This window comes from Furipterus horrens, unplaced genomic scaffold (genome assembly GCF_987537825.1).
Source record: "Furipterus horrens unplaced genomic scaffold, mFurHor1.1.pri manual_scaffold_9, whole genome shotgun sequence".
Classification (NCBI taxonomy): Eukaryota; Metazoa; Chordata; class Mammalia; order Chiroptera; family Furipteridae; genus Furipterus; species Furipterus horrens.
The window spans coordinates 76,373,917-76,400,211 of record NW_028327179.1 but is presented as its reverse complement, the minus strand read 5'-3'; the positions used below and the strand labels follow the sequence as shown (position 1 = coordinate 76,400,211).

Here is a 26,295-nt window from a genome sequence, read left to right as displayed (position 1 = left end):
AGATACATTGCTATCTACAACAAAACAAAGGTCTTTCTGTTAGAAAGGGAGAGAGGAGAGTGGATCTTGGGTAGGCACCTAACACTGTCTGCTGCAGTACTAATCACCATTTAATGTGACTTTCCCCCTCCTCTCTCCATCATTCACCCTTTCATAGTGAGAAAATGAAATCAACTGGCAAAGTTAGAATAAAAATTCATGAGGGCAACTGAACACTGTTGTCCTCTTTCCAGTGTACATCACTATTCTCTCATCCCATAAAATGTGCACAAAGCCCACCCAATTATATTGATACCACCTTTTCTTCCAACAACTCCCTCAACTCTGTCAGCCAGTCTCTGGACCTGAGTCTGTATCGGGCCATATGCTTTGTTTCGTTCAATGTTAAGAATAATATTGTTCGGCTGCCCCTAGAAAACAATTAAGAAGTCAGGGCTGCCCTGACTTCTAAAACATAAAGGAATAGGATATAGGACCTGGAAACAAAGATCAACTGCTCAAGAGAAATTTAAAGAAAGCACAGAATATAATAGAATATTCTTTGGCCTAAACCACAGAAAAGCAGGTGTGACTTTAAATATTATTTATTTAAAAATCTACTGTCCTCCTAGTCTCTGCTCTGTCTATCCCTTGCAATATTGCTTTGATTCTTGTCTTACTTGGAATTCACTAGAGCTGTGACTGTTTAGTTAGAACCAACGGGGATGATGTACCAACTGTTGTACAACAGGTGTTCAATGGGAACTTTGAACTGAGGTTTACACAAGGAGTCGAACAGAAACAAGGTTTTAAGTAGCAGGAGTGGCCACGCAGTCTGGCTCCCACTTACACTTAGCTTTTCTGTGTTCTGCGTTATGTTTACTTTTTTATCATGGGCTTATACATGGGATCCTGGGTATTCAGAAAGTGTAAACATTTCCAAATATTATCATACTCTATTGCCAGTCATTTGTTTCAGAAGCTGTAAAATCAGATCAGAACATGATTCAGTATTATTACAGCAAATATTTTCTAAGCTACATCTAAGAGGGTAATTAGAACAAATAAGATGTAGATTTTAGTTCAAGATTAAGAAGAAACTTCTGGTGAACAGTTAGACTATGTCTTTTGAGGTCAGTATGATACTTTACACATTGTAGATATTAAATTAATACCTCTCCATTTTAAAGATGTATCCAAAATACTTAGGACCACATTATGAATGGATCATTTTCCACTGAGTTACGTGTTTATCATGGATAAACTTGGAGGTGCCATCTTCAAGAAGATGACACAATTAGGTATAATATTAAAATACAGATTGTCAGCATAATTTTTTTAATGAGTTTTTTTTAACAGGATGTCAGATAAATCCCACTGGCCTCTGACATGCAATTCCTTCTTGGAATTCTCATATCCCTATTATCTGCATCCTCCGAAGGGAGACAACTCTATCCCACCTGAAATATTGCGCACCCAGTCATCAGTGATCGAGTTTGGTTCCCCGAGGGCAAGCCACCCATGCACATAACAGTGCATCTTTCTCATTGTTGATATTCACCAGATACATGTAGGGCTTCCACAGAATAAACCAAGACTTTGGAAGCTGCAGTCTGGACTCTCTTTCTAATGCCATCCAGATGAATATTAGGTTGTGATCATGAACAAACATATACACCACATAGACCCTAAATAATAATTTTCAGGCAAAAGTTTAACTAAATCCAGGATTTTAGAAATATTTCAACATTAGTTGAATATATATGTGATTATAGATAATGAATAATATATATAATAATTGAACACAATTTAGTCTGAAATACATGAACTTTAGGTGATTTTGTTGCATGTTTATGGTGTGTTTCATATGGTATATATTGTTCTGTAACAAAACATGTTCTTTAGGTTTTTATTAATTATGTGTCTTGGAAATCTCTCCACATTAGTTCATTTTGATCTATTCTTATACATGTTCTTTATGCATTTCATGCAAGTTTCTCTGGAGTAGACGCTAAAGTCTGACTTAAGGGTTGTTGAGTCTGTGAATTTTTAGTTTTGGTACACATTGTGTTCCAGTGTATACCAAATTTGCACTCCCATCATCATTGTATAATGGTAATTTTTTCTCACTGCCCTCTGTAACATATAATATAAACATCTTTTTATCTGATCTATGCATAATGACATTTTCCTAGCCTTAAGAAAGGCTAGCCTTCACCAAAAATAAATGTATAGATAGATGTCTCACACACACATACACATGCACATCTCATTCACAGATGGCTATTCATACTAAAAACTCCTCACATTATAAACTTTGTGTTAATTTAATTTATTATCATGAACATTTTAATACAAATCACATTCCTAAACTTTGATAAGTATCCAAAACTCCAGTTTCAGTTATGAATTGAAAATGAAAATACATTTACTGAATCAAGATTTCAAGAAGTCATACACCACCCATGCCTTGCATCTCTTAACATTCTGGACTTTTTTGTATGAGATGTGGGGATCTGAATTGAGGATCAGGATGTTTGAGAGTGTGAGGGAAGAGGACTAGTAATTGCTCATTAGAGGCAGGGTTACAGATCAAAGAAAAGGTAAAATCAATTATTTCCCTCCATTATTCAGAAGTTATTACATAAAGAGGGGGACAACTCTAACCTTTTATGCATTCAAAATTATTTATTGTTTCCTATTGTATGGTAGGTACTGGGTATATGTTTGAATGAGATAACTGTTTGTCCTCATGGAATATTCAGTCTAGTGGAAAAGACTCAAATAGCAAACCTAATTGCCAAATGGTAAATAGCGGGAAGGAAACAAACATGTGCTGATATAGACAAAAACAGGGATATGTAATTGCACTAGAATTTCAAGAAGGCCTTGCTGAAACACAAAAAGATATTCTCCATGCAAAATTAAGGGAGGGCATTCCTGAGAGAGATTACAGCATTTTTACCTGCCCTAAATTATAGTGGACTAAGAGAACCTGGTGAGAAGGGTAGCTGTGGAACTAGGTGAGGTGGGGTAGGACATAGGACAGGTACAGGTGTCAATCGCTTTGAAGAACAAGCTAAGAGAAAATGAGAGTGATCCAACCTGCTGGAGCAGAGAAGAGATGAGGAGAGAGGTTTCAGAGCCAACAAATGCTGTTCTCCCCTGCACATCAGACAATGGGAGGCAGTGCTTAGTCCAGAATGAGCCTCTACAATGATATTCATGGCAGTCAGATGTTACCTACTTTTATAAATATATTGACATGTTTCTGTTATGTATGTATTTAATTACATTATATGTATGTATTTAAATGTATAAAATGTATGTATTTAATTACATTTCTGGTATATCATGGTTCTCAATAAAATGTTGAAATAAAAATCATCTATTGAATTAGCCTTCTTCCAGAATATTTCCCACTTCCCTTCTCATATTAACTGTCTTTTCCACAATATTAGAGAATAATATTGTCCTCTATTATAGCATATTTTAAATGTGTCAACACACAGGTATATTTTCAAAGTAAAACTTGTATCTGTTTCTTTAAAAATTGACAGAGCAATGCATGAATGTCAATACCAAAATAAAGATTGAATTGTCATTGGAATTTATATTAATCCTCAATGTGAGAAGCTATGTGTACTTATAGTATAACTATTGATAAGTCAATACACTAAAAAAGATAAACAAGGATTGCTCCCTTTTACGCATGAAAGTTATCTGGCACAGAAAATCTTTTTAGATTTTATTACTATGTGCAGGTTAATTACTATGACAACTAATTTCTATCATTTTAATGCAGGACTGTGGTTTGCTGATTCACCCGGAGGAATCCTGTGGGTTGCTGCCTATTTCCTCTGACTACATTGAAGCCATTTCACAGCCTGAACTAAAAATGTGTCAGTCTGGGGACACAAAAGGTGACTATCACATTGGATATCACATCACTTTTAAAAACGTAAATATAGATAAGTATATGCTTATTTTAAAAATCCTTATACAAAGAAATCAGGGCAATAAGTTACTTTTTCATTAGTATGAACTGCATTGTTTAATATGTGAAATATATTAATTAATTAAGTACTTTTCTCTTCACCCTGTGCTCTTTGCCCAATTAATTCATATTCATCTCCAGATCTCAGCTCAAACATGACTTGTGCCAGAGTCTTCCTTGAGCCTATGATTTGTTTCCTTTTTCTATATTCCCATAGTACCCTGTACTGTTCTTCCATAGCAGTTTCCAGAATTACTGAAATAATTAACTATGTAATTAACTGTTTAATGTTCCCAGGCTCTCAGCTGTGTAAGGGCAGGAGTCTGACTGTTCACAATGGATCAATCCACTTAATACTGTAATTTCTACAGAGTAGGTACAAAATAAGTATCTGTTGACCTTGTGAATCAAAGAAAGCCAAAGAATACATGTTCAGTTCTAAGTTATTTTCTTTATTTAAAAAAAGTATCCAGGGGTGATCACTAATATCTTCCATATATTGAATGTTAATAGAGGCAGGAAAATGGTGATATCAAATTCAGATTAGTGTTCAATCCTGCCTAAGCCGAGAGCAGTCCATGAATGAGAGACTTTGGGGCCGCTGTCTGCATTGTCTGTCTCTCTCCTTCCTGACATGCCTCTTTCGGGGGAGACTGGCGGGGCAAACCAGAGCTGGGATTAGAATACCTCCAGGCGATAAGAGGTGTAGGGACCATCTCTGAGGTTCCTGGTTACCACTCTAGCCTCCTGACCTCAGGTCTCCCTTCAACTAAAAAGTCTGAAAAAATGCTCAGGAGCTTTTCCACCCTTGCCATGAACTACACACCACAGTTTACATGGGGAATGAGTTTCACAAATGGGCGGGACGAATCGCAATTTGGCATGCATAGTTAACAAACGTGGGCACATCCCCGTTCTTGAACATGTGTTCTAAATAATAAATTACAGTCGGTGTATAAAGAGGGACTTACCCATTATGGTGTATAAAGTGGTATAATTTATGATTCTCTTAGCTAAATGAGATATACAGGTATACTCTTGCACATAAGGGAGACACCAATGTGTCTAGTAAGGTTTTTTTTTTTTTAATCAGATGACAATTTATGAGAATCATAAAACAATTTAATTCTGTTTCTCCTCTGAACCAAGTCATAAGTTCTTCAGCAAAAAGTCAAAGTTACATTACTGAGATTCTTCAAGAGGTCCTGTCTGTTAAATTTGCAGTAATTTATGCCAGGCCCAGACATGAAGCTGTGATGGTGCCTGCTCCTTACAGGAGAGGCCACCATAGAGCAGGAGCCTCCTGGTAACCTGAGCAGCCAGGTTTCTTTAGAGAAATCCCCCAAATTGACTCCCCAATCAAGCCCATCCTCCTAGCCTGACAATTCTAGGTCTCCGTAATCTGACCCTTCCTATCTCTTCCCACACCTCCCAGACTCTTGGCCTCACCTTATGCCAATAATGCTGCTTGCAGGCCTCCAGGCTTTGTCCACACATTTCCCTGCTCCTACAAGTCTTCTTCCCATCCTGGCCTAGTTCTCCTGATGCTGTATCTTCCTCTCTGGAAAGCCTTTCTTTACCATCTTTATCACCCCACCCCCAGATTAGCTTCTCTTCTGTGCTTCCAGAATACCTGGGGCACATGTCTACAATAGCACTTACCTCATTGTTTCAAGTGCTTATTTTACACATTTTCTTTCTATAATCAGGAGTCTCTAAAGTAGAATGATACATCCAAATGGGTCAGTGGCACAGGACAAACCCAGTAAAGATTAAATATATATATATATATATATATATATATATATATATATATATATATATACACACATTTATTTTTATGTAGTCATTCTTATTTTTTTATAATGTACATAATACACACACACACACACACACACATATATATATATATAATGTAGGAATATAGGCAGAGATGTTACAGTGTATGGGTATTAATATGTCAAAGGTTCATTAGTGATGCATTTTTACTAATGACCGCCCTGGATTGTATGTTTCTCCAGAGCAGAGATGGTCACGTATTCATCTTTCAATGTCTAATAGATGATTTAAAAGTGGTCACTGAACTAAAACCACAGAAGAATATGAGCAGCTAGGCCACAGAGAGCCAAGGGACCCTGGAGGTCCTAAAGAGTCCAAGGGAATGATTGAGATCAGGGACAGTTGTTTGCAAGAATGGATTTTTGTTGCTGGAGGTGATTTCCTTCCTTGATGGTAGGGTCTCCCTCCTGTTGAAAGAAGTTATCATGGTAGGCAGCATTGGAAGGAAGACCTCTAGCTTTAGCTTATTATTTTTAGGTCACAGATAGTTTCCAAAATATGATTTTCTCAGCACAATACAGGCATTTGGCAGAACTGGATTCATTTTTTTCACTTTTCCAATGTAATGATGGTCAAAATGTCTTTTTAGAAACACTAGCTAATGTAATTTTGAGTGACTGTTTTCTTTTATATAATTTTTAAGTTTCTAATCCTTAGAAAATAATTTAATTATAAGACATAACCTAAGAATAAAATCTGTTACTTAACAAAGAAAAATTAATTCTTTTAATTTGGAAAAAGAAGAAATTTATACAATGACTATTGAATAAGAATTACTTTCAGGGAAAAGAGTTCAGATTTCATTTTATGATATGTAAACAAAAGCTTTAATCATAAAGTAAGAAAACATGACATACTTACACTTGAATGTTTCTAATACTGAAAATATGGGTAGTATTTTTCTTCTTAAGTCAAAACTGCTTTATTTTATAGCATTATGAAGTCTGGAATTAGTATTATCACTTGTATAACTTTATATCTCACTGCAACTCCAAATTACAAACTTAAATTTTTTCTTCATTATATTGCCCAATCTGATTCACTTAAATGACTGAAATCTAACTTACATTAAATACAAAGCTATAATTATAAATCATACAACTTCTCTCAAAAGGCAGTTTTATGCCTTAGAATGTATTTTACTAAAACATGTCATACTTTTTTTCAAAAATCACAGCTTTAATTCATTCAATAGAATTTATGTCCTTCTTTTTGACAATTTTAGTTAAGACCTGGTATTGTTTAAAATGTCCAGTTCTGCAGGTGTTATACAGATGTCTATTTTAAATAGTATTACTAACTCTATAAAAAGGCATCGTTAATCAATATAAAAACACAAAGAGTTATGACTGTAGAAATATATGATAGTATAAACCAGTGAGGCGAAATTTTTAGAAACCCAATCAGTTGTCCTTTTCATGTGCCTGTGATTTGATTCCCACAAACTAATTGCACCCATATTTGGATCCTTGTGCTTGTATTTGGCCACTTGTTTCTCCAGCCTTAGCAACAAGTGGCCAAAGAAGGTCTCAGTTTGTGCAAAATCAGCTGTCAGCAAAGGGTGAGGGGTGAAGGAAAGTGTCTGCAGGAGAGGGTGCAGGTGCTCTTAAATACCCAAGGATCTGATGAAAGAAAGCTGAGCCCTTGCAAATATTACTCCATATAATCTAATAAGCAGAAACACTTTTACATCCCCCACATCCCACCTTCCTATTAGAAAAAAAATCAACAACATAGTCTCTATCAACACACGATAAACCTACTGAATAAATTCAGGTACTTGAAATAAAGATAAATTCATAAAAATAAAAAAAACTGTTTATGGGTTTTCCTGTAAGTGCTACCTGAGAGACAGTTAGGCCATATTTCATTTTCAACTGGTAGTTTTGGGCTGACTTAGCCCAACATGATAAAAGGATCAGCAAATTGGAGACTCTTAGGCCTCAATTCTGGTCCAGCCCTGTCATTAACAGCCTAATTTCATTTCTGTCATTTAACTCTGTGGTCCTCAGTTAATCTGATCTCTAAAAGAGGAGGCAGGAGGTGGAGAGCCAAAGCCCATTCCAACCCCATCCAAGAGGGTTCTGTATGCCCACAAAACGCTAATCTCTATGAAGTAAAGGCTCTGCCAGAAGGAGGTTTTCTTGAGAAATTAAACAACAAATATTAAACATAAGGCTGTGTCTAAATCACGTAGAATTTAAAAAGACCAAGCAAAGAGGTATAGGGGTTGATTATTGATTACAAACCCTGTGTGCCAGGGTAAAATTACATTTAGAAAGCAAATTATATTTTGAATGAAAAACACAGAAAAATTGTAAAAGAGAATTGGATGGCAAAACAAACACACTCCTAAAATTTTTTACATTGTATCTTTTAGTAGTACTGCTACATTCTACTAGTGGAAACTTTGGAAACATCTTTCACCCAGCAGACCTTTTTATCACCATACATACAATCTATTCTGTAGGCCTGTTATGTCTTCAGCTCACGTCAGCCCTACCTCATCACTGTCCCAGATGCACCTCCCGTTCCTTATGTCCAAATCTTGTCCATCCATGAGAGCTGATTTCATTTTATGAGTTCCATGGAATCTTCCAGACAACTCTTGCCTCCATGGCACCTTCTTTATTATGAATTACCATGGCTTTCTTAAGTTGGGGGTGAGGAGTAAAATGTATTCATCAATTACTAGATATCAGGCATTATGGGAGGTGCTATATACATATAAAAAATTGTGTATTTATTCTTTCATGTTTAAACTTCAGTCACCTTCAAAGTACTCTCCTTTTGATGCAATACACCTATCAAGACATTTTTTCCACTGCTTAAAACAGTTTTTGAACTAATCGATTTGACGCCTTTTAGTGCTTCTGCCAATTTTTGTTTCACTTCTTCCACACTGGTAAATGTTTCTCTCTTTAAAAAGAAAAAAAAAAGATTTTATTCATTTATTTTTAGAGAGAGGGAGATAAACATCAATGTGTGGTTTCCTCTCACGCGTCCCCAACTCTGGATCTGGCCTGCAGCCCATGCATGTGCCCTGGCTGGGAATCAAACTGGCAACCCTTCGGTTTGGAGCCTGGCATTCAATACACTGAGCCATACCAGCCAGCGCCAAAACATTTCTCTTTGAGGACTTTTATCACCTGGGGAAACAAAAATAGTCACTTGGGGCGAGATGGGGTAAACAGGGTGAGTGGGGCATAGGGGTCATGCTGTTTTTGGTCAAAAACTGCTGAACACTCAGCATGGTGTGGGGCAAGTGCACTCGTAAATCACCCATCATGAAATGAGTAAACACGTTGAAAGAGTCTAAAAAAAAAAAAAAAAAAAATTCATTGAAGCCGAATGCAGCCTCTCACAACACCACCAGTTGGTACACTGATACTGATGGGTTCCTAGAACACTAACCTAGTAGGGGAAGCATGTACTACAAGACGCCTGCCCTCCAGAAGATAATTCCAGGGTTTTTTTGTGTGTGTCCGCCCCCGACCCCTTGTATTTTCCTTATAGAAAAAAGATTAAGCAGCCAACTGACCTGGAGTCTGCACAATCCTTCCCCATGTGGGAAGGCCACCCTCCCCTCCACACCCCCACTGTTATTAGGGATTTCTGGACCCAAGGGTAGGTAGGACGACGACCATGTCCAGCTTGAAGCAGCTAGAGGAGCTTGAGACCTTCGCCCATTGTCCTTTACAAGATTACAAAGGGTCTTAATATCTGAGAGGGAGGGATAGTTATTTTTTACGAACCATGGGTATGGACTTGGGGGGGGATGCTGGGGGAGGGAGATACTGGGTGGAGGGGAGTAAAGGGGAAAAAATTGGAACTACTGTAACAACATAATCAATAAAATATACTTTAAAAAAAAAAGATTAAGTAGTCTCTACAAGTTAAAAAGTTGTTCTCAACTTTGGCTGCATATGGAATTACCTGAAAATCACTTTAAAAATACTGCCTGAGTCCCATACCCAGCAGCTCTGATTTAATCAGTCTAACAAACAACCTGGGCATGGGATTTTAAAGCTTTCCAGGTGACCCTAATGAGCAGTGTTGATATCCAGAGGGCTAGCTGGAGGCAGAGCCTAGGTATGTCTCTCCAAAGCACAGGCTCTTTTAGTACCCCACAGATATATTTACTCAGTTATGCATTAGTAATTATTTTACATGTATAAATTATAAACCTGGAACCTGATCATAAATTTTTGAGGTTTAACATAGTTAGGAGGTTTAAATAAGTTAATTCATTAAAAGTACTCAGAGTATCCCTAGCAACTGTCAGGTACTATGAAAATGTTATTTTTTTTTTATTGTTGTGATGTCTTAACACAATAGCATCTAATATCTAATAGGGTAGCTACCTCAATAAAGAACTCAGTTGAAATCATTCTAGAGAGTAATATTTTCTTTTATCTCCCCAAGTTTCTCTCTCTTACCATACCTACACTTCTGTAATCACTTAGTAAGTCATAAACTAGATCTACTTTCAAATTTAGTTATCCATGACTATTTCCACACATACATTCACATACACAACTTCAACATCCCTGAGGTCATGAAATGCAAACTACACCATAGTCATCCCATGAAAGGAGAAATTCTTCCTGCTAAAATTAATGTAACGCCAGATACTTCTGTTAAGCAGAATTGTGAATCAAAGCCAGGTTGGGTAAAATTGTTCAAGTTTTTCTTTCCTAACTCAAAACGTAGCTGGAAACATTTAGCTCCTCAATATTTTAAAGAGAAACACTTAGTGGTAACATAAGCAAGACCTTTAGGGTAGAGCAAATTATTGTTGTAGCCATCAGGGTATTCTCCATAAAGGAGATAAATGATTGCTTTGTGTGTAACGTGCTAGTCCACACTCCCATTTCTGAAAAGATAAACAAAAAATAATAAAAAATTGTTTCTTGGTGTTTTTTAAAAATAAATTATTAATGATATTCACCCTAAAAGCTCAAGGTGTTTTAGATACATAATACTTTATCAATAAAATAGAAAAGATCTGAACTACACTGAGGATGTTCATTTATTTTAAAAACATTTACTAAAGCTTGTGACCAACATTGTGCCTTGAAGACTGCTAGTAACAAAGGCAAATATTATATTGTAACTGTGCTCTGTAAATTAAATACATTATCCCATTAAATCCTCACACCAATCATGTGAGAAAAGTACATACCTCATCTAACAGCTGAAGAAACGAAGGCAACACAGCTAGAAAGAAGTGAAGAGATTCTCATCAAAAGGCCATCAATCAAATTAAGGAACTAGCCTTCAGAATAATAAATTATCAGAATGTTAAAGTAATTTTCTTATTGGATTGCTAATATAAGCATGAGTTAAACTAATAAATACTTGTGACCAACTACCTCAACATTAATGGCTCCCCGCCTACTTTGATTTTATTAAGGGCCTAATGTATGGTTAAAAAATATAATTATTTTTAAAAATTATTTTAAATTATACTTTTTAATTGAGTAGTACCTGATCAGTTATGTTTTTATAAGTATGTGGTTTCACAGAACAGAACTCATGCCTGGTTTTAGCATGAACTCTGTTATTTCAGAACATTATCATGTGGTGCGATTCTATTTGGTTGGCTGGAGGCCATGCGTCCCACCACCTGATTTGTATGACAAAGAGTGCTCTTCTCACTGCAACTTCTGTGATAGTGTGCCACAGTTGAATCCTAAGGTTACTTGCAAACTGTAATTTCATCAGTAGAAACTGAACCAAAGGAGGTTTTGCTGTCTATTCCAGGCCAATGGATCGTGCCTTGCCTTAGTTGTTCAGACAACAGAACCTGCGACTGGAGAGAAATAACTTGGCAGCCCCACAACTGCCAATACGGTGTCCTAACTAAGCCTCAGCTGCAGCAGTGCCTGGGAGGAAGGAAGGTAGGTTCCGGAACCAGTGGGGAAAGCCTTTAATTTACACCACCTGCGGCACCAAATGCCATACAGTCGCATCTGCTAGACCAGTTCCCGCTCTCTCACTCTGCAGAGGATAACTAACAATATAAATGTTATCAGAGTAGAGCCTTAACAATTCTCGCTCAAAAAACACTGTTATTTCCAAATAAGTCTCCTTGACAGATGGAGGGTATTAAAGTCATGTCCTGTGCCGATCCAATTCTATGCTGGTTTCCTCAGCACAAATTGTTAAGAGCTTGCCATGTCCACTGACAGTTGGCAGTTCCGAGCAGCTGGCCTTGTCAAGTGCGGCTCTGGCAAGGCACAGCCGTTACACCAGACCTCTGCAGCTCCGCTGAGCAGTGAAATGTTCCTGAATGTAGGACCCACTGCTGCTGGAGCTGCGCGAGTGCGTGGCGCTGTCTTGACACACTAACCTTCCTGATTTCTTTCACATTCTCGATCAGGTCTCGCATGGACCTCCTTAGGATGCTTTTCCTTTAGTGCGGCTTCTAAGCTGATTTCTTGGACATTCAGTGTCTTCTTGCTAGGCGCGGTCTGACTAGGTAGATTCCGGCAGAGCTCTCGGACGTGCGAACTGGGCACATAGAACTGACATGCCCGGTTACCGTGAAGTAAGTAAGCCTTATCCAGATTTTCAAAGCACTTTTTATTAGATGGGCAATTCCTTAAAAAATGTTCATAAGCTCTCACACATGGGCAAGACTGAGTTCAAAAACTGATTTGTAAAAATAAAGCTCTGTTAAATGTATAAGAAAAGGGTACTGGAATGAATGTATGCCAGTTTTTCAGATTAGGCCAATGTTCATATATTCTCCTAACAAAGAATTTCAGAAGAATGATGGAGTGAGGGGCAGGGAAGAGGTGGGTGTCTTCTTCATGGTGATTGCGATGTAAATAAACACCCCTATTTTCATGACTGAGACTCTCTCTAAAGATAAAGTAGCAGTATTAGTTGCTTTTTAAAAAGGAAGGAAAGAAAAGCATTTAGAAGTGTATTAACTTCCAGGTAATATTATTATTCACTGAGCATCAGTCCTGTATAGAAACTATGCTGCTTTCTTGAAAACACCTTACATCCAGCCAGACTGTTAGCTGCAGGAAGGCAGGAAATATGTATGTAAATCATTGCCATGATCTCACTGTTAACACAACTTTTGATACGTAATAGTTGCTTAATAAATGTGTAGGTAAACAGATAAGTTAAAATCTTGTTTATTTTTAGTCATAGTTCTGTAAGGTAGATATTATATCTGTTGTTTTCCATCTAAGAAAATTAAAACTCAGAGAGATTGAGTAATTCATCCATGATAGTACATATCTCACAGTGGCCACTACGCAGGCATTTTTAAACCAGCAACTTGGACAGTCCAACCTTTATAGCTTAGAAATGCAGGACTGGAAGCAATGAAAGTAGTTGTTGCCATAACAATCAGACTTCTTTAAACTCTTCAGAATACCATTCCAACCTCGGAATTTACAGGGTTCAGGAAAATTCCAAGCTGTCACAATCTATTAACCCGAAAGGCAGTAGATGTTAATTTAAGTTCATCACTGAATTCCATGGCTTTGGACATGACATACATTTTTTTTCTCAGACTCATTTTCTTCATAAAATAATAAGTCTACATGATCTAATCCTATACTGTAGATTAATCAACTCTGTAGAAAGCTAAAAAGCCTTCTTTCTGGTCTATCTGAAAATACCATAGACTGGGTAGCTTAAAGGGATATTTATTTCTCACATTTCTGGAGGCTGAGAAGTCCAAGATCTGGGTGCCTTTTTACCATGTCCTCACAAGATAGAGAGAGAGAGCTCCAGTCTCGTCCTCGTTCCGATAAGAATTAGCTTCCACTTTTGTGACCTCATCTAACCCTAATTACCTCCTAAAGTCTCTACCTTCTAATACTATCACATGGTGGTTAGGATTACAACATATGCATTTTGAGGGGACACAAAAGTGAAGTCCCTAATACTGTCTTTGCTAATCTCAGGCTAATTATTAGCAACTCTACAAAGTAATGGCAAGGCAAAGGGAAGATCGCTTTTTCCTACCTTTAGACAAAGTCTCAAAATAAAGGCCTATGTTCAAATTAGGTGATCCTAGCAGAGACCAGCTAGCTGATGGCTAAGCAGAAAGAACTCCTTTTTGTGATTTTCCTGGTGCAGAGCTGTCCTTCAGACCTGCATACTCTGAAACTCAAATTTTCCAGCAAAAGGGCTGTGGTCATAGAAAGACTGTTTTGTTTACCAGGATGCTAATTTATTCTATACACGGGGAAGCATTGTACATTTTAAACAGAAGTGCTATAAAACCAGAATCACAAAGCTCATCCTGCAGTGGTATGGAGATTGCCTGGGGGAGGGAGGAAATGGGTGCTGGGAAGGCAGAGGGTATTTAATGGAAAAACTCAGTCATGCAACACCGAGGAGGCAAAAAACGTGTAAAATATGTATAGAATAACCCCATCAATGGAAAAACTAAAGCAAGCGTGCTTACATACACAGAATGTTTCTGGAAGTAGCAAACAGCTCAAACTGATTACATAAGTGGAAAGGAGTGGAAGGAGGGGTGAGGTGGTGACAGGACCGGCTCCAAATTTTTGAGGCTCAGTGTGAAATGAACACGCAGGACCCTGTATTCAAAATTATTAGGAATTTCAAGAAGTCAACAGCAGCAAACACAATGCACTACACGGGACCCATGCAACTGCCCCAGGCCACGTGCCCATGAAGCCAGATCTGCAGTAAAGTAGGGTTGGTAAAAGATGAGGAGACCTGTTTAACCATCTGTATTATTTTCATTTTTACAATGTGTGAGCATTTTATAAATCTAAAAATCTGTATTTTAAAATGTTGTCTAAATCAGACCTAGGGCAGAAGCAGTAGAAGTGCAATGGAGAAAGAGCCTGAGAAAGATCATTTACATTTAGAATCACAAGACTTAGTAATATACAGACAGGTGCATATGTTCATACACTGCACAGTACAGAGATAATTGTGTAAACATTTACAGTTATAACTATGAAGTGCTTATTCTTAAGAAAAAATCCACTTATGAGTAGTAGCAGGTTAGCAAAAGGTTTTCCCAGTACCTCTGTTTTTCACTTTCCATGAGAATAATATAAAGAGGCAAAGTGATCCTGAAACTCTCATCTTTCATCACTGGGACAATTAAGTATTCATCCTACTCAGAATTTTCTAAAGCATCATTCTGTGTCAAAGACAAATAAATGTTAAAGCATAAAAATTACAAAAAAAGAAAAACAAGTAACAAATATTTTAGCTTTTAAGCACCTTATATACTGATTTCCAGGTTGGAGAGGGGGAGATCTTTCAACCACGTCAAACATTCAAGAAAAGAAACATAATATTTGAGCAACATTATACAGAAAATGCCTTCACATATGTGTGAGGCCTTCAGGGTCACGGAGTAGTAACATTCTCAGATTGCTACAGGTTTTATCCCATCATATAAAGTGATTTTTTTAAAATTTATTGAATCCATTAGAGTAACTCTACTGCACCATATCAGAAAACCTGCAATAGCAGTTGTCCCTAACATGTTACCACAGAAGAGAATCCAGATGATCACTTACCAGGATTAAGTTCATAATACTTTCTAGAACTTCTGTGATGTCATGTTGCTCATTCCTCAAGCTTTTGTGGGGCTAAGAATCTGTTCTAAATGCATATATCATGTTCCTTCAAGGTGTTGAGTTTCTAATAGAAAACAAATGAGAGAAGCAATTATTGCAATACAGTCTGATACTTGCAGAGGTAGGGAGAAGTATAGAGACTGGCACCTGACCCGGGCTCACAGGTTCTAGAAAAGATGCTAAAAGTGGTAGTTACATGCAATCTACCAATCACATTATTTTGAAATATTGAAATAGTTTAATTAAAGAAATAGGAATCTTTCTTTTCCCTCCTAAGAATCTCCGGTGAGAGTCCTGTCACTGAAGCCTAGCGCTTTCATTGATTCCCCTCTCACAGGAGGGAACAAAGGATGGAGGGAATAGATGATGGGCAGGAATCAAGCAGGTGAGGCGTGTGCTAGGGATGAGTCCCAGTTTCTCATTTTTTGTTTGCTCTAATTTATGCATCTTGGATTATATAAAAGTGGGGACATACCTAAACATGCGTATTCTAATGGCGTAGTAGCGTTATTAACATGAAGATGTTCGATTAATATGTCAATCTCAGATTTTTACAGGGAGAATCCAAAAGTTTCACTGTTACCAAGAATAAGATGTCATGCTACAAAAAAACCAGAACTTTATTTTATATTCTAATCAAGGAAAGCTTCAGCTTTTGGGACGCATTGAATTGAGTTATCTGTGTCCAAAGAATCAGATTAAAAGGCAACTGAATTTGACGGGGCAAGTGAGAATGATTGGAAATGACTACTTGAAAATTCAAATAGTTTTAGATTTTCTTTAGACTTTCCAAGTAGTCATTTCTTTCCATTGAATTTCCTTATGTTCTTATTATGACCTTTTACATCTTTTCACTACTGTTTTACATTGATGAATGTAAAACTATACTTGGAAATATTGGGTTGGCCAAAAAGTCTGTATGTTTTTTTCCATAAAATAGAAGACATGTTTTTCATTTTCACCAATAACTTTATTAATTCAGATATTTTGAGTATGTTGGTTATGCCCCATGAGATATAATGCTGATTGTTCTCAAGTAATATCTCAATTTGATTGCTGTCAACTTCAACTAGTCTATCTGACCATGGAGGATCATTCAGTGAGAAATTTTCAGCACGAAACTTCACAAACCACTTTTGACATGTTCAATCAGTCACAACACTTTCTCCATACTCTGCACAAATCTTTTTGTGTGTGTGTTTAAGTTTCATTTTTACCTTTCTTGAAATAATAAAGCATAATATTCCAAAAATGTTGGATATTTTCTTCCATCTTCAATATTAAAATGGTATGCAAAAATTTATCAATTTTGATATTTGTAAATGCATGCTGATATGACAGCTGTCACAATACCACCTAAAAATTTGTTTCAAATGAAGTTAAAGACAACTAAGTGCTACTAGAGTCATCTTCTGGGGAAAAAAAATAACTTTTTGGCCAACCCAAGGTGCCCACCTATGGGAGAAGAACAAGGCACACATCCGTTGAGATTTTAAAAAGGGTTCAAGTTTCTGGTAACTTTGACCAGGAATCCCAGTGGCACATGAGCAGAACCATACTTTCTGTACTTCAGTCATTTGCCTCCTCTTCAACAGTGAACAGGAGACTGGTCTGTAAGGAAAGATGGGACAAAGCTTCTCCTGGAAGCGTTTGTATCCTACTTCTATTGCATACTTGCTTGTGTAGGGAGGGCAGGTAAATATGGGGCTCCTTTTAAACTCTACATTTATCCAAATATGAGTTATTCTATTTTTAGGTTTTTGCATATATGCATAGGTTTTGTGATGTGTAATTATGTTGAATCAAAGCAAAATCAACTGAAAAATGCAAGCTGTTTTCAGTTATACTTTCACACATTTCTCTAAATAGAGACATACTTCTTACTTAATAAACTATGAATGGAACACTTATAAAGTTTTATCAGAGCATAACTTTGTAACCGTAGTGCAAAATGTATAGGAAACAGTTTAGAAATATGATAATCACATTTGCAACTGAAAAAACTCAGGAACCTTACAAAACTGAATTTAAAAATCCCTTATTCTGTTTGTCAGCTGAAAACATAGTTCAGAATTTAAAGCACTAATGAAGTATTTGAGAGAACAGTACATACAAATAGGAAAGGGAAATATGAAAAGGCAGTATTTGCTAAAAGTACTTAAACTCAAGCTGTTAAAACAGAAAATGTAACTTACATTTTAAAGTAATGTTTGCAAGTTAACTAGTATCTTGGACTTAAAGGTGTTTAAATTTTGGATACTTTTGATAATTTATAATAATATGTTCTGACTAATATGTAAATTCCATTATAGTTACAACAAGCATTCACTGTTGTTTGTCATTTTCAATAAAAAGGGAAGGATAAAAAGAAAGGAGGGCACCTCCCTCTCTCCAGAAAAGGATGACCTATACTTAATGCCCACATTCTAGATGGAATGGCAATAGAGATAAATAAATTTGTTCCAAGCAACTAGAAGATCTTTGTGTACATGATATTGTTTAGTTGTTTGTTTCCCTTTTTTTTTTTCCAGCCAAACTTCATGTGTTTGAGAGTGATTTGCCTAAATGTCAATTTACATTTGTTGTTAACTCCAAAGAGCAATTTGCTTGGTCATATTACATTTCACAGCCTGATGCTTTGTTGTGCTAGCTTTTCATCATGCCCTAAATATAATTATCCATCTGATCAGTTTCAACTTGATATAGAGCTGAATTGCCCTTTGCCTCAGTTAGGAATGGGTATCTTTCTTATAAGAGGAAGGGTGTTTAATCATGGGCCTATCAATCACTGTGAGCTTTCTAAACATATGGGCTATACTTTGTCCTGGATTAGAGTTAGCAAATTAAACTCCTCTTCACCTCACCTTCATTCCCTTTATATTTAACTGGGAGAGCTCTCCAATAAGTAGGCACTGCCCAGATTAATAGACAAATAGCTCCTACAGCAATCCTATATCACTGCCACCGTGCCATGCCCCACAACCCCCGCCCCCAGAAGGTTCCAGTGAATTCCAGGATTGAGTACTGTTGGCATCTAATGCACTTGATTGGACCTGAAAAACTATCCCCACTTCCATGAATGTTGAAGAGAGAACCTATGCAGGAGGAATCAGGGAAATTATTTTTTAAAGGCTTTTTTTCCATGTCTATTGATTCCACATATACTCAATTCTTTCCCAGCCCCCACAAATCAAAAGAATATAAGAAGCTAACAAGCTCCAGACAATTTACTACCTTTATTGACTCAACCCAGATAGCCACCAATAATGTTCTTTTCATTTCTTTATAACTTGAGTTACTAAGTTACTTTTGGTGATTTTGGAAAAAGGAGATAATGAGATAAAATATTTGTATCATCATTGGTAATTCCCTTCATTTATGATGAAATAAAATGGAATAAAAACATTTTATTGTATATTTAAATTTAAAATCCCCCAAATCTTGGTTATACTTCTACTAATAAGTGATATTTCTTGCTATTATTTGTCCCAGGGCCCCTATTTCTCTACAAATAGAAATTATTTTATGCATAATGTGGATTATAAATTAGCCTTTCATATACTTCACACTTCTTGCTAATGTGCAGGTGGAAAGTCTGACTTTAGAGTTTAGTTTTTCCTCAGGAAAATTTAACATGTAGGAGAATGTGGTAAAGACTAGCTAATTATTCATCAAACTCATTTTCTGTTCTTCCTGGCATATAGCTTGACTACATTTCTCAGTCTCCTGGAATTAATTGTGAGGCCATATAACTGAGCTCTAACAAGTGGCATGGGAGCAGCAGTGATGTGGCCAGCTCCCAGGCTAGGCACATGGAAAACCTGGCAGCTCATTATTCCTTCCCCCAGTGGGATATCAATGCCCATGGAGTTCTTAGAAACCATAATGAAGAAGACACAGTCCAATCATTCTCAGACTCTGAATGAACACTCTTCCCTCACCTCATCCATATACTTGCCTGGAACCACCTATACCGTTTTCCTGAAGGAAAAATAAACCTCAATTTTGTTTAAGCCAGTGTACCTTTAGGGGCTCAATTTATTATAATATTTAATTTATCCCATCTAATATAGGAACTATAACTGAGAAATGAAAATAAAGATAACTGAATAGTTTTGTGATTTTTAAATAAGACTATTTGAAAATATGTTTCAAGCTTTACTAGATCCTAGGAACATGACATGCTTCTAGGTCCTGTGGTCCATGAAGGTGTGTGAAAGAGTGGAGAAAATACCAGCCTTTATACACTTTTTGATACACATTGGGTGGTGAGTCTCAGGAATGGAACAGATACAAACTTTTTCTAAGCACCTCCTTGTCTCCAGCTGACAAGCTGAGATACAGGCTGTCAGGACACATCTAGACACAGATGTTTCTGCTCCACTCCAGAGCCCACCTTGAAGGAGACAAGCTCCCCTCATTGCATTGCAGAACCAGAAAAGAGATGCTGCACCGAAAAAAGGCAATTCAATCTTTGGAATAAAGTTGCTCTTGGAATCAAAAATGTGATTAACATTATTCTTGTGATCAGTTTATTGAACCAAGGCTTAATCCCAACTCTTTTAAGCCATCATTCTATATACATAAGTAGAAATAAAGTTTATTTCTACTAAATTTTATATGAATTTTCAAAATTTAAAAATTTTTTAACAAAATGGATTTAGTTATTGATGCTGCTGTTGCTGTTTTTTTATTATTAACATAAAAAGCCAATACATGTTCATTTTAGAAAATACAAACGAACAAAAAGAATAAACTCATCTTGACATCATGGCAGACTTAGATAGTCAGGTATCTTATACAGCTGCTCAAATTCCAAGCATGAGCACTCCTTCAAGCAAGGCTGAAGCTACATCACCTTTAGGCTCACAAGTCACACAGTGTCACTTCTACCATGTTCTAATCATTGAAGCAGTCACAGCCACTCAGGTCCAGGAGGAGGGGGCGTGGAACCCACCTTTCAATGGCAAAAGTGTCAAATAATTTTGGGACCATGCTTTAAAAGCCACCCCAGCTTCATTAGTTAATATGTTGGTTGCAAGTAGCAGAAGACTCAAGTAGGATGGGCTGGAATAATGCCATTTGTTTTCCAGCATAACCAGAGGTAGAGATGTTCCAGGCTAGTCCAGTTACTCAGTTCTTCAGAGCCTCAGTGCTATCCATCTTTCTATTTTACTATACTCAGCATATCAGCAGCATTTAGTTTCATGATCACACTTAGCTGTGGCAGTTCTGGTATCACAGGTAATTGGATCTCACATCCATTGAAGAAGATGGACATTGACTTAGGTTGATCAGTTTTTCTTAGGATGGCAAACCTTTCCTTTAAGTCCCCAGAAATCTTCTCTTCACACCTCATTAGCCAAGACCAGACCATGTGATTCCTCCCACGGCAAAAACTATGGCAAGCATGTTATGGTACTTTTATTTCTAAAGTGAAAGGTGAGTTCTGCAGAAAGGAAAGGGGATGTGAAATAATTGTTAGTCCTTTCCAATTTCACCTCATGGTCCAGGTATAAAAGATGACTATATTTACATAGCACAACAAAGTAAACTAAAGGTTGGCTTAGGGGGTATCATTATGGGGTTTGGTTAAAAAATTATTTTCTTTATATGACTGTAAGAAAAAATGTATGTAGAAAGATGTTAAAAATTGAATTAGAAAAACTTCAAAATAAAACCTTTCAAATGTTTATTTTTAAAAAAGGACAAACTGTTATGATATTACCACTTTAAAATAACCAAGTTAAATTTCCAGGACCTACTTTACTTTTACAAAAATGAAATCATTATTTCAATTCTGATTATAGGCAGCTTTTTATAAAAGCTACTGTGAAATCTTCCCCATCACAATCTATCCATATTACAATATCACTGTTAAAAGATGAAAATAATTCTAGTGTATGATTATACATTAATATAATCAGTCTAATTAACATTGATGCTATTTTGATTTCTCTTTCTTTTTCTTCTTTTCTTCTTCTTTTTTTAATCCTCACTTGAGAACACACTCAGAGAGGAAGGGAGGGAGTGAGAGAAGGAGAGAGACACTGATGTGAGAGAAAGATCAAATGGTTGCCTCTTGCACACCCCTAACAAGGAGGGAATTCGCAACCCAGGCACATGCCCTGACCAGAATATCAGATTGTGACTTATGATTTACAGGACAACACTCAACCAACTGAGCCACACTGGCCAGAGCTGATTTATTTTTCTTCTAAAATATACTTTAATAGAAATTCTTAATTATTTTACAGAATTAAAAGTTCTTAAAAACTGCCCATTACTATACACAACAGCAAAGTTTTTATTTATCTATTTGACAAATGAGAACCAAGTTTTATGCCAGGCTCTGTTCTGGACACTTGAGATTCAACAGTTTACACATCCTAACTAACTAACTAACTAAAAGACAAAACTCTCCCTCCTGCTGCTTACACCGTAGTATATGAGAGGATCCATTTCCCTGAACTAATAATACCATGGTACTTTTAAAATTATGGCTACTTTGATAGGGGGAAAACTAGTTATTCTAATGTTTTATTGTGAACACAGATTACTTTTATAATTGCTACTGGTCATTTGTATTTCATGATCACATATCCTTTCTTTGATTGCATTGCTAACCAACTCCTGTGCATGCTAATATCAGGCAATAATTTTCATAAGAAAGAAGAGTTAAAAACTGTATGGATAGTTATGAGTATTTGTTATGGTAAGACCTTTTAAAATAGAAGTTGACCTACAAATTTCCTTTTAAAGAATACATCAAAGTGAATGATCCAGAAGATAGAAAGATTGAAGATGAATCATGTGACTGAAAATAACCTCTCTAATTCCGGATATTTTTTATTTGTGTGTGTTCACTACAAAAAGCTGATGTTTTAAAGCTAGACATTATTTAGTTAAAAGTACCAGCTAACCTCTTACAAAAACTGTATCACCTACAGAACAAGGAACTTTAATTCACAACTACAGCCCTGGCCAATGTAGCTCAATTGATTGGAGCATCCTCTGGTAACTGAAGGCTTGTGGTTTTGATTTCTGATTAGGGCACGTATCTAGGGTTAGGGTTCAATACCGGTCAGGCTGCAAATGGTTCCCAGTTCAGACTCATTGGAGAGGCAACCAGTCGATGTTTCTCTCTCACATCAATGTTTTTCTCTCTCCCTTGGCCTCTTCCTTCCTATCTCTCTAAAGCAATGAAAAAAATGTCTTCAGATGAGGATTTTAAGAAATCACTACATTTTCATTTTAGTTATAACTTATCATTCTACATTTCACGAATATAATGGCACTTGGATAAAATAATTCTCTAGAAAACTGTCTTCCCAGCGTTGTGTCTACTGGGCTTGAAAAACGCTATTTAGGTATTTGCAGTAGAAGAACTTGTTTTCCAAATGACAGTGGTGACACTTTCTTCCCCCATGTGTGTAGCTCTCGTTAGTTACTAATCAGCAATGGAGACTGTACAGACTGTTCTGAGTGTTGGTTTGCTCAGGGTGGTGATCTCTCTTCCGGTTCTCCATTCCAGAGCGTCAGTTTCACGGTTAACCCTACTAGTCCTGCCGGGGGACTGTAGCAGGGTTGGTAGGGCAAGAAGAAACTGCTGTGATTTAGACATTTCCGGTCTTCTCTGACATGTTCTTTAAATGAACTAATGACTGTAAAGTGCCTAGCAATGCACTAGAAGACACACTGGCAGCGTTCAAAAGCACTGCTTGCCTTTCCTACGTCCTAATGCTAGTTCACATTCCCAATGTGCTTAGTGTGTGCCAGGAGTAAGATAAACATTTCAAATCTCATCGAAGCCCTCTAAGGTGGTGCTATTATTGTTCCCATGTTACACATAGGGGAATGAACTCTTGCAGAGGTCACATAATTTGCCTCGGATGATCTAGTTAATAAATAACAGTACCTAGAATTCTGAAACATGACTCTTTTGCCTCTGACATGCTTTGATGGACGCATCTTCAGTTAACCCACAGAAAAGACTGGGAATCTAGATTTTTTTTTTTTTCTCTCAGTAACATGCAGCTACTTTGATTTTTTAAAAACCTTTGTATCTCTCTCTGTAGCCCACAAGACAGACACCCAATGATCTTACTGGCTGCCTGGAGATGCCCTAGGAGGGATTGCATCTTGATACTAAAATGAAAGGCACCTGTAAGAAGAACCTCTGGTGCCAAATTAGTTTAGAAGCTGGATCTCAAAGCTCTTTTTGTGTATTATGAGCTGAATTGTATTCCCACCCAGACAAATTGATATGCTGAAGTCCTAGTACCTTAGATTGTGACTATATTTGAAGAGAGGGCCTTTAGAAAGGTAATTAAGGTAAAGTAAGGTCGTATGGGTTAGCGCTAATCCAATATGACTGGTGTCCTTATGAGACAAGAAGATTAAGACAAACACATACATGGAAGAAAGATCATATGAAGACACAAGAAGATGGCCCTCTACATACCAAGAAGAGAGGTCCTCAGAAGAAACCAATCATGCAAATACCTTAATCTTGGATTTCTAGCTTCTGGAATCATGAGAAAAAAATTCTGTTTAAGTTATTCAAACTGTGGTACATTTTTATGGCAGCCCAGCAGACTAATACAAATGGAATTGAATAATTACTAGTAACTGAAATTAAGAGCTTCCCTGATTATTCAAAGTCCCCTTCTAAAAATTAGAAATCTCAGCCAGAAAAACTAACAGAAATAGTTATAGGTCAAATCCAGTAAGAATAATTCCAGGTGATTTTACAAATTATTTTTTATACTGGAATTGTAGTACCCCAACTAGAACTCCGCTGAGAGGATCAGTGATTGAGGCTTGACACCTTGTTATTCATTTTAGTTTGATGATGCTTATGGTATCCATATATGATCTGAAGGCAAATTGCAGATGCTTCCTGGATTTCTTCACACAACTACTGAAATAGTTACCATGGAAAGAGTAAACCTTTGCAGACTCTCACTAAATTTTCTGTAAATGGATAAATGCAGTAGTGCCTGAGAATTATGGCAATGATTGCTGTTAAAACCAGAAGTGTGTGTATGACTCACAGAAACAGAGATATTAACAAAGAGAAAAAAAACCTGAAAAACAAAGTAAATCTAATCCAAGACATTAAAAGGGATCATTTCTTACAAAAGTCCCTTTGGCTTTCAATTCAATATATATTTTTAAAGTTCATGCATTGTACTATATGGGAAATTAGAATTTAGACATTAACCCTGAATGGGATCTCGAATACTTCTTGATATGATAAAAAAAAAAAAAGACTTAGATACAAATAGCCAAAATTTCATGTAGTCTTTGATAAAATCTGATATGGAAATAAAAATTGTAATGAAATTGGAAGACAGTGAAGGTTACTCTGGCTGGGGCATTGGACATTTGTTTGGATCTGGAGGCTGTGAAGCCTTTACTCTGGTGGGGTTGCAGAGGGAGGAGCTTTCTACACAGGTGGATTAGCACAGGAATAACAAATGTTGTTGAGTGCAAACATGCTCAATGCAAAGTAGGAATCTGAGAGGACATGTTGAGAGGATAGGGCCATTCACTGCGTACTTGGAGTTAAAGGTCCTGGGTTTGAGTATTGTGTTCCTCATTGACTAGATTTATTACTTTAGCCTCCTGAGCCACAAACTGCTCATCTGTGAAAGAGAAATAATGATTCAAACCTCACAATTATGAATATTAAAAATAAGTAGTTTGTGTGAAGACCTAGCAAAGCCTGATATGCAATAAAAATTCAGCAAATGTTAGCTGAACTTAAGGAGGTTAGGCTAGATTCTACAAGACACAAGAGCCAATAAGGTTTCTTTTTTAAGTATATTTTATTATGTTGTTACAGTAGTTCCAATTTTTCCCCTTTGCTCCCCTCTGCCCAGTACCCCACTTAAGTTCTCTGGCTTCACCCTTTCCTATATTATTCTTAACATCCCCCTGTCTATTCTGTACCAACCGATTATGCTTCTTAGTCCCTGCACCATTCCCCCATTTCTCCCCCTCCTCCCTCCCAGCTGATAACCCTCCAAATGATCCCCATACCTATGATGCTGTTTCTATTCTGGTTTGCCTAGTTGGATTTTATTTTTATTTTTTAGATTCAGTTGTTGATAGTTGCGAGTTTGTTATCATTTTAGTGTTCATAGTTTTAGTCTTCTTTTTCTTAAGTCCTTTGATAATTCATGTAATAATGGCTTGGTGATGATGAATTCCTTTAGCTTTACCTTGCCTGGAAAGCACTTCATCTGCCCTTCCATTCCAAATGATAGCTTTGCTGGATAGAGTAATCCTGGTTCCAAGTTGCCTTTCATCACATTGAATACTGCTTGCCAGTCCCTTCCTGCCTGCAAAGAGTCCTCTCAGAAATCAGATGATAGTCCCATAGGCATCCCCCTGTAGGCAACTCTCTGCCTCTCTCTTGCTGCCCCCAGGACTCTCTCTTTATCTTTCACCTTTAGCATCTCAATCATGGTGCATCCTGGTGTGGTCCTCTCTGGGTCCAGCTCGCCTGGGACCCTCCGTGCTTCCTGGATCTGTATGTCCATCTCCTTCGCAAAATTTGGGAAGTTTTCCTCATTTTTTTTCAATTATTGCTTCCTCATTCTGCACTCGTTGACTGTTCTTTTCTTCCTTATGTTCCAAATCATTGATTTGAACCCCAGTTTCCTTCCCTTCACCATTGGTTTTGTGTGGATTTTTTTTTTGTTCCACTTAGCATAGCCTTCACTTCTCTTATGCGTTTGTCCCACTCAAGCATATCTGTCAAGCCTGTGAGCATCTTTATCACCAGTGTTTTGAATTCTGTGTCTTTTAGGTTGTCTATCTCCTCATCTGTTAGGTTGGCTATCTCCTCATCGCTTAGTTTTCCCACTGGAA

At 37.0% G+C, this 26,295-nt stretch overlaps 1 protein-coding gene across 2 annotated transcripts in view; it reads left to right on the top strand.

Moving 5' to 3' along the window:
- The window catches only part of CPED1 (cadherin like and PC-esterase domain containing 1), a 286,576-nt gene that overhangs the window by 234,499 nt on the left and 25,782 nt on the right, over positions 1-26,295 (top strand). For both annotated transcript variants that reach the window (XM_090287436.1, XM_090287437.1), the window contains 2 exons: positions 3,785-3,902; positions 11,582-11,718. In XM_090287436.1, coding sequence (XP_090143562.1) covers positions 3,785-3,902; positions 11,582-11,718 — 255 coding nt within the window. The remainder of the gene's footprint in view (positions 1-3,784; positions 3,903-11,581; positions 11,719-26,295) is intronic.